This window comes from Culex quinquefasciatus, chromosome 1 (assembly GCF_015732765.1).
Source record: "Culex quinquefasciatus strain JHB chromosome 1, VPISU_Cqui_1.0_pri_paternal, whole genome shotgun sequence".
Classification (NCBI taxonomy): Eukaryota; Metazoa; Arthropoda; class Insecta; order Diptera; family Culicidae; genus Culex; species Culex quinquefasciatus.
The window spans coordinates 102,661,808-102,674,155 of NC_051861.1; the positions used below are offsets into that span (position 1 = coordinate 102,661,808).

A 12,348-nucleotide genomic window follows, 5' to 3' on the forward strand; every position below is an offset into this window, starting at 1 on the left:
ATTTAGATATTTAGGTTTTTTTTCAGAATTCAAGAATATGAGATAAAAGGAATTTGGGAATTTAGGTCTTTTAAAAATTTAGGAATTTGAGACTTTAGGAATTTGAGAATTTCGATCGCTTGGAAATTTAGAAATGTAAATGATTTAGGATTTTAGTAATTTTGATAATAAGTAATCCAGGAATTTGGGAATTTAGGGATTTTGAGGCTTGAGGAACTTCGGAATTTTGGTTTTATGGGAGTTTAGAAATTTGAGGCTTTAGGAATTTGGGAATCTTGGTATTTTGAGAATTAAGGAATCTGAAACTTTAGGAATTTGGGAATTTCAATCTTTTGGAAATTTAGAAGTAAAATGATTTAGGATTTTGGTATTTAATATAGAAAATTAGTAATCTCGGAATTTGAGGATTTAGGAAATTTAGCAATTTGAGAATTAAGGAATTTGAGAACTTAGAAATTTAGGTTTTTTTGAGAATTTAGCATTTTAAGAATTTATGAATTTGGGACAAAAGGAATTTGCGTTTTTTAGAATTTAGAAATTTGAGACTTTAGGAATTTGGGAATTTCGATCATTCGGAAATTTAGAAATGTAAATGATTTAGGATTTTAGTAATTTTGATAATTAGTAATCCAGGAATTTAGGAATTTGAGACTTGAGGAATTTTGGTTTTTGAGAATATAGCATTTTAAGAATTTGAGACAAATTGAATTTGGGAATTTAGGTCTTTTGGGATTATAGAAATTAAGGAATTTGAGACTTTAGGAATTTGAAAATATTAAATTTAGGTCTTTTGAGAACTAAAGGATTTAGAAATTTGGGAATTTAGAAATTTGAGACTTCATGAAATTAGGAATTGAGAAATTTTGGTATCTAGGAATTTGAGACCTTAGGAATGTAGGTTTTTTGAGAATTTAGCAATTTGGGAATTAAAGAATTTAAGACTTTAGAAATTTGGGAATTTAGGTATTTGAGACATAAGGAATTTAGATATTGGGAATTTAGGTCTGTTGGGAATTCAGAAATTTAGTAATCTAAGAATTTGAGACTTTAGGAATTTGGGAATATAGGTCTTTTGAGAAAATAGTAATTTTGGAATTGAGGAATTTGAGACTTTAGGAATTCAAGAATTTTGGAATATAGATCTTTTGGGAATTTAGGAATTTGTGATTTAAGGAATTAAGAAATTTGGGAATTTGACTTTCAAGAATTTAGGGATTCAGGAATTGAGAAATTAGGGAATTTACGAATTAGGGTCTTTTGAGAATTTTGCTATTTGGGAATTTAAGAATTTTAGAATTAATGAATTTAAAAAATAGGGAATTTAGGTCATTTGGGAATTTGATAATCTTTAATTTTTGAATTTCAGAATAATTTAGGAATTTGAGAATTTGAGACTTTTAAGAATTTCGGGATTTAGGAATTTGACGATTTAGAAATTTAGTAATCAAGGAATTTTGGAATTTGAAACTATAGGAATTAGTGAATTTCTATCTTTTGGGAATTTAGGAATTCAAGACAATAGAAATTTTAGAAATTTAGTAAGCAAGAAATTAGGAATTTTGGATTTAAGGAATTTATGATTTGGAGAATTGGAAATTTAGGAATTGAGGAAAATGCATAAATTTATTGATTTGGCAATTTAAAATTTTTAAGAATTTTGGTATTGAGGGAGTTAAGCATTGTGGAACCTAGTAATTTCTGTATTCAGGAATTTAGAAATTTAAGAATTAAGAATATCAGAATTCAGGATTACTGGATTTTTAGAAATTTAAGTATTTATTTATTTTGGACTATCGAGAGAAAATCTTATTAGGAATTTGGGAATTATAAGCAACGGAATTTGAAATAAAGGAATCAGGAATGGAGGATTATAGGAATTAATGAATTGATGAACTTAATAATTAAAGATTTTAGGTATTTTTATTCAAAAATGAAATTAGGAATTTAGAAAATCAGGATTTTTTTTAAAAATTGTGGAATTAAATAATTTATAAATTTTGTCTTAAATATGAGGAAAATTATTTCATTTCACGAAAACGGAAAGAACTACCTTAACAAGGTACCGAAAATAGTAAGGTCGAAAGAAAATTTGCATTTTTGCTTCCATCTCCACTGCACACCGGAGGGCAAGGATAAGCGATTTAGAAGACGGGAATTGTTGATACTCCATTTTTTAAAAGGATAAGGAAAATTCCCTGTGTTTTTTTGGAAGTCGTTTCAGAATATAATTTAAAATTCAGAATAGAAGTCTTCTCCATTTTCAAGAATGTGATATTACCTTTATAAAAACACTATGCATTTTTTTATATTTTAATTCCCCTTCAAGCTTGAAGGGAAAACGAACAATTTTATTGCCAGTGTAAACACTACAGTATAACATGGGGTACAGCCTAGGCCTACAAAACTACTTTTTTGAGCTTAACATTAAGAGCAGTATGGCAAACGGGCACAACGAGCACGTTAAAAAAAAACAAACAAAAACAGCAAAATAATACGCATTCCATACGGTGTGCTTCTGCGTAACTAATCCTAAACTGCGCCTAATATCAACAATTTCGATTGTTTCAGCAAATGATAGAGAAGTAAATAAACTAGTATTGCTTCAGTTTTGACACTTACAATTATTGCAGGCTCAACAGAAGAGAAGAGAAAAGGCACTTTTCAAAGATGCTTAGCTTATTGATTGCTTGCATGATTGCTAACTTAGTCTAGAGGAGCTTGGGTTGGGTCACTTTATCGCTTAGATCATGGGAAACATCTTACAAACTAAAAGCAATCCAATTTTGTGAGAGAGACCTCGTTTTCGCTTGTTGATTCTTGATTTTTGTTTGAGCCAAACACACACACTACCACACAATTTTAAACAACAGGATACGTTTTGACCTTAAACACTAGGTGATGATTTTTGCCTCAATATTCATGGGTGCTGCTGCTGCTTTCGACGCTTTTCGGAATCTTCCCCGGAAGAACCCGCCAGCCTCTTTCGACTTCACGAACCCTCACCGTTGCAGGACTCGTACTCGGAGGAGGTCGAGGTGGCCGTCGAGTGGCTCGAGTCCCAGCTGTTGGAGTTGGAGATCGGTTTGTGGTGGGGCTGTTGGCGTCGGAGTTGGGGCTCGTCGGTGGAGGGCGTAGAATCCAGGACTGTCGACAGGGAGGAGGAGGAATGGGAGGGGGCGGGTTCTGTGAGATGAGGCAGGGGATGCTGACTCCGGTAGGTTCTGATGGCGCGCCACAGTTTGACCTCGGTGCCGACCCTGGAAGGGGAGGTAGGAAGATACATTTAAATTTGTTTATTTTGCTTTTAATCACGGAAAAGGAGCAATAATTGTATAATTGCAGGGTTGTTACGGGAGAGTCGAAAAAAAATCCGCGCCAAATCCGCGCCGACCTGAAATCCGAAACCGCGCAAAATCCACGCCATATAAAAAAATATCACGACCAACATTTATTTTTTTTTATATTTTAATGAAGAAAAACTAATTCAGAAAGTATTTGATTAAAAAAACTCGTTTTGAGTTTAAAGGCTCTAAAAGAATGAAAGCAATAAATCCATTTAAAAAAAATCCTCAAGAGACGGTCAAGGCAAGGGTCATGAAAAAGAAATCTTCAAAATAGAAAATACAATATTTAAAAACCTAAAAATTCAACTTCAAAAATATAACGTCAAAATTAAATCAAAATCTAAAATTATAATATGATAAAATTTTGAAAGTCTAAATATTCAAAATCTAAGAATTTTTATACAGTTTTTAATCCAAAATCCTAATCCAATTTCACTCCGAAAGAAATTTAATTTCCGATATTGAAAATAATGTATCCTCATAATTTCAAAATCTCTTACATAAAATAGGACTCCAAAAATTGTGGAATTCAAGAATTTAAGAACTAAGAATTTAAAAATAAAAACATTTAAGAATTTAAGAATTTAAGAATTTAAGAATTTAAGAATTTAAGAATTTAAGAATTTAAGAATTTAAGAATTTAAGAATTTAAGAATTTAAGAATTTAAGAATTTAAGAATTTAAGAATTTAAGATTTAAGAATTTAAGAATTTAAGAATTTAAGAATTTAAGAATTTAAGAATTTAAGAATTTAAGAATTTAAGAATTTAAGAATTTAAGAATTTAAGAATTTAAGAATTTAAGAATTTAAGAATTTAAGAATTTAAATTTAAGAATTTAAGAATTTAAGAATTTAAGAATTTAAGAATTTAAGAATTTAAGAATTTAAGAATTTAAGAATTTAAGAATTTAAGAATTTAAGAATTTAAGAATTTAAGAATTTAAGAATTTAAGAATTTAAGAATTTAAATTTAAGAATTTAAGAATTTAAGAATTTAAGAATTTAAGAATTTAAGAATTTAAGAATTTAAGAATTTAAGAATTTAAGAATTTAAGAATTTAAGAATTTAAGAATTTAAGAATTTAAGAATTTAAGAATTTAAGAATTTAAGAATTTAAGAATTTAAGAATTTAAGAATTTAAGAATTTAAGAATTTAAGAATTTAAGAATTTAAGAATTTAAGAATTTAAGAATTTAAGAATTTTTGAATTTTCGAATTTTCGAATTTTCGAATTTTCGAATTTTAGAATTTTAGTATTCTAGAATTTTAGAATTTTAGAATTTTAGAATATTAGAATTTTAGAATTTTAGAATTTTAGAATTTTAGAATTTTAGAATTTCAGAATTTTAGAATTTTAGAATTTTAGAATTTTAGAATTTTAGAATTTTACAATTTTAGAATTTTAGAATTTTAGAATTTTAGAATTTTAGAATTTTGGAATTTAAGAATAAAAGAATTTAGGATTTTAGAATTTGAGAATTTAAGAATTTATAAGCTTAAGGATACTAAAATCATTTTAGATTTGAGATTTTTTTTCCATGTTATTTTGAATTTGATATTTTTAAGTTTTAAAATTTTGACTTTTTAATTTTGATTTTTTTAAATCTTCAAATTTCCGATTACCCAAATTTTTGGTATTTGGAATTTCAGATTGCTTAAACTTTGAATTTCGAAATGTCAGATTTTTTAAATTACTCAAAAGAAATTAAATATCCAGAGCCGGAGATGTAAAGAAATGACAAGAAACATACAAAAAATTATTTCTACATAATCTTTATCTTCATTTTTCGACGTTTCGTACTAAGAAAATTCAAACAAACATTTTCAAAATTGCCATCCGCGCGAAATCCGCGCCTGAGCAAAATTAGCCAGCAAATCCGCGCCAGATCCGCGCTATCCGCGCGAAATGCGCCATCCGCGCGATCCGCGCCGTCCGTAACAACCCTGTAATTGTTTAATTATTAAACAAAATCTCTATATTTTGCTTTTTTTAAATTTTGTTGATACGACCCTTAGTTGCTGAGATATTGCTGGTTTAAAAACAGGAAAATTGTTGTTTTTTTAGTCTCACACAAACAACCCACGATTTTTTAACGTCGATATCTCAGTCGATATGGTCCGATTAACAATGTTAAAAAATGAAACATTCGTGAAATTTCCTGATCTTCTCGAAAAAAATATTAAAAAAAATAAATCAAGACTAACATTTCTTGACCGAGCCACGTAGCCCAGCGGCAACGCTTCCGACTCGTAAGCGGTAGATCGGGGTTCGAATCCTGGCTGGGACCAACAGTTCTCAGCTTTTCAAAATTATTTTGCAAAAGTGGGCAAACATGTGCACTCATTTAAAAAATTAAAAAACTGTGGCTATTTAAAAAAAAAGAAAAAAAAAACTAAAAATAGCTTTAACTTGAAAACGGTGCATTTTATCACAATTTTACTTAAGTTCTTTTTGATTTCAAATTTGATTTTACACCGAATAATAAAATTAAAAACTGTTTGCGGCCAATTATCCGATTTTTTGAAAAAAAAATTTTTTTTTGCGTAACCTGGAAATTTCTGAAAAGGTATTTGATGATTCTTGCAAATCAAGTTCTAGTGACAAAAAGTTAAATTAAAAATCACCATTTTTTTTACGGTATATCATTTTTTCCAGTGTAGCTCTTATCCATACCTACAACTTTGCCCAAGACACCAAATCGATCAAAAAATTTCTTCAAAAGATACATATTTTAGAATTTTCATACATCATTTTTGTATGGACTGCTGCCAAATGTGTATGGAAAATTATTTGGACAAACTAATGATCCAAAATGGCTTTTTTGCTCAATAAAAGAACACTCTCATTACAAATTTTATTTCAAGTTTTTGTTTTTGTCCCTTTCTATCAAAAGTTTCTTGAAACTCAGATAGGCAGATAAAATATTGCTGAAAATTGATTGTAAACTGTTTAAAATATACTTTTTTAGGTTTTTTTTTGCATTTCAATCACATAGGGCACTTTTAAACTTTTAGCAAAATTCGGAATTTTGGGATTATAAGATCGGAAAAGACATAAAATTGTAGAAATGAACTGTTGTCCTAAGTTCATTATTATTTAGCAAATTTAGATGGTTTAATTGACTTTTCGGCCTCGAAAAGGTTGAATTTACATTTCCATTTAAATAAACATTATCTCAATTTTTAAGATTTTCGTTCCAAACTGTTCATTTCAATCCAAAAGTTGTTCAAAATTGACAGAAAATGAAAAATCTGTCAAAATCTGGCACAGATAAATATGAATTTTTATTCTGGCAGACACTTCAAAAATCTGGCAACCCTGCCTGTGGTTCATTTATGCAATTTTTGAAAAACGATGAGAAATAATAATTTTCAAGTGGACAAACTCACCTCAACCCGATCCTCCTCAGATCGTCCTGCTCCATGCCGTACACAAAGTCCTCGAAGCTAAATTCCTCGCCGTGAATGGTGTTCCTCACGGCCACCCCAATGCCATGCTGGACAAGCCACTCCTCAAGCCGTGGATCCGGGTCTACCGAACCCGCTGCTCCCCGAACCGTCGCCGACGCCGTCCTCGTCCGCTCCAAATGATGCTGATGAAAAACGGCGCCGCGAGACGTCTGCCGGTGTAGCGTCGGGGGGTTCGTCGGCCGCAAAAAGTTATTGTTGACCGCGTCCACTTCGTCCACCGGGATAATTCCCGGACTTTCGGACGTTTCACTGGCGTAGCCTTGCGAGCCTCGCTCAATGGTACCCGTACTGCTGCTGTACCTCGCGACGGACATCAGTTGCGTGGCTAACGCCTTCACCATCTCCGCGTTCGTGGTATGTCCCTCGAGAGCCGTTCGGAACACGGCGTGGTAGCTATTGTGAGATTCGTACAGATCTTCCATCAGTCTTAGGTTCTCCGCCCGGAGGGCCGTAATCTGGTCGTGGACCACCTTCGAGCGGCTCAGCTTGGCCGGTTTCGCCAGCGTGACCGAGTTGACGGTGCCGACGCCCGACGTGGACACTTCCCCATCGTCGTCATCATCGTCATCCCCCTCCTCATCATCGTCGTCGGTTCCACGCGCACCTCTGGCTGGCGCCTCACCACCACCTCCCCCGGCAGCTCCACGACCATGCCGCGAGTGCCTCCTCGGACGATCCTCATCATCGTCGTCGTCCTCATCGTTGTGACCATGCCCGGCCAAATTCCTGCCCAGTTCCGGCGACAAAATTATGATCGCCGCCTGAACCGCACTCTTGACCAGATTGTCCAACGCAAACATCCAGTGCGGCTTGATGTTGTGCGAGCGCAGCACCGAAATGACCGCGTCCTGGAACAAATACATCGCCAGGTGCAGATGATCGATCGCCGTCGAGTCAAAGTCCAAAGCCTTCTTCAACCCCGCGATGACGCCCTCCAGCGTTTCCTTCTTCTGCTCCGTAATGTACGTCCGCAGCGCCTTGATCAGCACCTCCAGGTGGCTCATGCTGATCACGACCGCCTCCTTCCGGTCCGAGACGATCTTCTCCATCCACACGTGGCAGATCTTGCGCTCGTCGTGCTCCAGAACTCGGTGCAGGGTCGCGCGTCGCTGGGAGTCCTTCTTCAGCAGGTAGAAGCCGTCGCTCTCGTTGGCGTCGGTGCCATTCAGGAGGGGAGATTTGCTCGAGGTGGACGGGAGTTCGACCTGAAATGGGCGAAAAATGAAAAAAAAAATGTTCAAAATCCTAAAAATCTTAAAATTATAAAACTCTTAAAATTTTAAAAATTCTTGAAACTCTTAAAATACTTAAAATTCTTAACATTCCTAAAAATTTTAAAATTCATTATATTCTTAAAATTTCTAAAATTCAAAAAAAAATTAAAATCATAAACTTCACAAATTTCTTTAAATACTTAAAATTCCTAAAATTTTTAAATTCTTAGATTTTTTAAAATGCTTAAAATTCTTGACATTCCAAAAAAAAAAATCATAATATTCTTAAAATTCTTAAAATTCTTAAAATTCTTAAAATTTTTAAAATTCTTAAAATTCTTAAAATTATTAAAATTCTTAAAATTCTTAAAATTCTAAAAATTCTTAAAATTCTTAAAATTCTTAAAATTCTTAAAATTCTTAAAATTCTTAAAATTCTTAAAATTCTTAAAATTCTTAAAATTCTTAAAATTCTTAAAATTCTTAAAATTCTTAAAATTCTTAAAATTCTTAAAATTCTTAAAATTCTTAAAATTCTTAAAATTCTTAAAATTCTTAAAATTCTTAAAATTCTTAAAATTCTTAAAATTCTAAAAAATCCTTAAAATTTTTAAAATTCCCCTTTTTTTATTTTTTAAAAATTCTTGGAATTTTTAAAGCTCTTTAAATGTATACCGTAAACTAGGGTGACTTTGATAGCCCGGGGTGACTTTGATAGGTTTTTCAAATGCCCGTCAAATTAATATCTAAACATTTTTGAGAATTTTGAGTATGTAAGCATTAAGGGATAGCTTATTACCGAACATATATGCAAAAATGTGACTGTTACATTGGATGTATCAAAATTAGTGGCCAAATCAAATTTCTATCAATTTCACCCCGGGCTATCAAAGTCACCCCAGTTTACGGTAACTCTTAAATTTTTAAAATTCTTAAAGTTTTTAAATTTTTAAAAGTTCTTAAAATTCCAAAAATTCCTACAAAAATTTCCTTGTTTTTAAATCTCTATAAATTACTCAAAAAATCTTAGAATCCATTGAAATTCCTTTAATTAAATTCCTTAAATTAAATTTCTTCAAAGGAAATGTATAAAAATTCCTTGAATGAAATTCCTTAAGATTTATTAAAATTCCATAAAAAAATAAAATTCCTTGTTATTTGCAGATCTCCTTAAAATATTCCTTTACACAAAATTTCTTAAAATTCCGTAAAATTCCTTAAAGTTACTTAAAGTTACTTAATTTTTTTTTAAATTCCTTAAAATTCCATAAAATTTCTGAAAATTTTCCTAAAATTCCGTGAAATTCCTTAAAATTCTTTAAACTATTTTCATTCATATGTTTAATCTCAAGACATATTTTTTGAAGTTTATGTCCCTCGACTCTGACCGAAATCGAAGGGGGTGTAGCAATTTTTTCATCATTAAAATGCATTTTACTCATATCCAGTTGTTCTATTACAATTTTTAGGTTTTTTGAAAAAATATTTTTTGCCCCCTGATATTTCGGACCACTTTTGAAAGAGTGGCGACATAAACATTGAAAAATATTTACATTTTCCTTAACATCCAGAAATTTCCTAAAAAATTCCTGAAAATTCCTTATTCTTTTAAAATTGCTTAATTTTTTTTTCATTTTTTCAATTCTACTCAATTTTTTAAAAAAATTCAACTTTTTTCAAAATTCATTAAATTCCTTAAAATTTTAAAGATTCTTTAACATTACTGAAAATGCCATAATATTTCTTAAAATTTATTTAAATTCCTTAAAATTAGTTAAAAAAAATCGTTAAATTTCGTGAAATTCCTTAAATTTCTCCAAATTTCCTAAAGTATCTTAAATTTTATAAAAATTTCATGAAATTCCTTAAAATTTCTTCAAATTCCTTAAAATTCTACAAATTCCTCAAAATTTCTTAAAGTTTCTTCAAATGTTATAATATTTCTTAAAACGTCTTAAAATTTCTTTAAAAAAAACTTCTAAATTCCGAGAAATTTCTTGATATTCCTTAAAAAACTAAAAATTCATTAAAATTCCTCAAAATTTCTCAACATTCCTAATAATGCCTTAAAATTTCTTTTTGCAATTCCGTCGTGAAACTACTTACTTTTCCTGTCATTCTTGAACGATGAAAAAGCCTACTTTTCTGGACCAAAAATAACAGAATCGAATAGCAACACTTTTCAAAATAAATGCTGAAAAGTTCTACTTTTCAGCACTCAAATGGATGCTGAAAAGTTGAACTTTTCAGTACTTGTTTCGAAAAGTAACACTTTTCAACATTTTTTTGATTTAAACGATTTATTGACAAAATACATGAAAATTTGACATAAAATTTCACTCAGTGTGTGTTTTTTGGAATTGCAAAAAATGTTGTATGGAACTCGTTGCAAAACTTGATTTTTTCAGCACTCTTCGTATTTATCCAACTCGGTGAACCTCGTTGGATAAATGTACGACTCGTGCTGAACAAATTCTCTTTTTGCAACCTGTTGCATAAACTACTATTAATTCCTTTAAATTCCGTGAAATTCCATGAAATTCATTAAAATTTCTAAAAATTCCTAAAATTTCTCAAATGTCATAAAATTATTTAAAATTTCTTTAGAAAAAAATAAAAAAAATTTAAATTCCGTGAATTTTTTTGAAATTCTTTAAAATTTCTCAAAATTCTTTAAAATTCCCTAAAACTTTTTGAAATTCCATAAACTTCTTTAAAATTTGTTATCATTCCTTAAATTAAAAAAAAAAACAATTAAAAATCCTCAAAATTCCTAAAAACTTCAAAAAAAAACTAAATTAAAAAAAAATCCCAAAAATTTCAAAATAATATAAAAAAATGCTAAAAAAATCTTAAAAATTCCTTAAAATTTCTAAAAAAAAATAAAAGAAATGTATAATTCGTAAAACGACTATAATTTGTAAAATGAGTAAAATTCGTTGGATTCGTCAAATTCTTATAATTCCTCAAGTTCTTTTTTCATTATTAAAGTTTTTAAGGCTGTTGCAAATATATGGTCAAAGTTCATGTCTGACATTCTCTTTTTTTCAATTTTTAATTTAAAAAATTGAATCGAATTTTAAAATTTCTCGATTCTGATTTTTTTTATTTTTGACAAATTTCTTTTTTTTTAATTTTTAATGTTTTCAAGTCAGATTCAGAAATTTGATTTTTTGAAATGTTGATATGTTTAGATTCTAGAATTCTTGGTTTTTTAATCATAAGTTTTACATTTTTTTTAAGAATTGTGTTTTTGAATTTCGAATTTATAAATTTTTAGCACTTTCTGCGTTCTGCAGATTCTGCATTTTGAGATTAGGCCTCATAAGGCAGTTTAGGATTTTCAGTAATATCATATCGAATATTTGAAAGTTTTTTTTTTTTAATTTCAGTCGCATAAACAAATCAAAATTATTCAAGATTATTTGAATACTCACCTCAGGTGATAGTAGTCCTCCGGAGGAACTTCTCCGGTTTAGCTGAAATCCGCCCGGATTGGGATCAATAGACTCAATCTCGAGTGATGGCGTTTCCGCGAGATTCCTAAAAAGTGTCAAAATATTATTCATGTTTGAATATTTTATTAATTTGACAAGTAAACATTTTTTGTTCAAAAAACTTAAGCAAACAAGTAAATTTTAATCCGAAAAAAAACAAATGTTTAACAGAACAGAAAATTAACAGCATCGTCTTCAGCCTTTTTTCGACAATCGCGCTTACTCACCCAATGCTGCCGATTCGGTTTGGCATCTGAATCGGCGTCAGATGGGCAAGATGTTTGTTCTTCCGGATGGACGCCGATCTGGTCGAGGCAAATGTGGGCGCAGTGCATCTGATTGTGATTTGGTTGCGTTGTTGTTATTTTTGATGATGTTTTGATAGGCGCAGGAGGAGTATTTTTTTAAAGATGCCACAGCGAAAAGGAATGATGAATTGAAAAATAAATTAACCAGCGCAAAAAAGGAACAATAAAAAGAGAGGAATAACACAAGTTAACAAAATCAATGAAGGAAACAAATTAACGAGAAAAAACTAACAAATTTAAAACAAGACAAGCGAAAAAAAAACGTCACTCACTCTGACTCCGAGTTGATGGTCGGGGTGTTGCAGCTGGCGGAACTTTGCTGCGAGGTGAGCGTCTTGCTGACGTGCCGATCCGCCGGCATGCTGACGCTGCGTGCGAACTCGGCGGTGCTCATGGTGGCCGCGGCGGAAGCCGCCCCGCTGGCCGATCCGGACGGGATGGCGGAGATTGAGGCGCGCATTTTTTTGTGTTTGCTGAAAGGAGTGTGAAGAAAAGGGGTTGGGAAGGGTGAG

The 12,348-nt window shown here is 31.2% G+C and overlaps 1 protein-coding gene across 1 annotated transcript in view; it reads right to left on the minus strand.

Annotated features, from left to right (window-relative positions):
• Window positions 1-2,298: 2,298 nt before the first annotated feature.
• The window catches only part of LOC6040734 (mitogen-activated protein kinase kinase kinase 15), a 57,508-nt gene continuing 47,458 nt past the window's right edge, over window positions 2,299-12,348 (minus strand). The window contains 5 exon segments of the mRNA XM_038251533.1: window positions 2,299-3,257; window positions 6,737-8,022; window positions 11,469-11,574; window positions 11,756-11,863; window positions 12,109-12,309. Of these exon segments, the coding sequence (XP_038107461.1) occupies window positions 2,990-3,257; window positions 6,737-8,022; window positions 11,469-11,574; window positions 11,756-11,863; window positions 12,109-12,309 (1,969 nt within the window). The 3' untranslated portion in view covers window positions 2,299-2,989.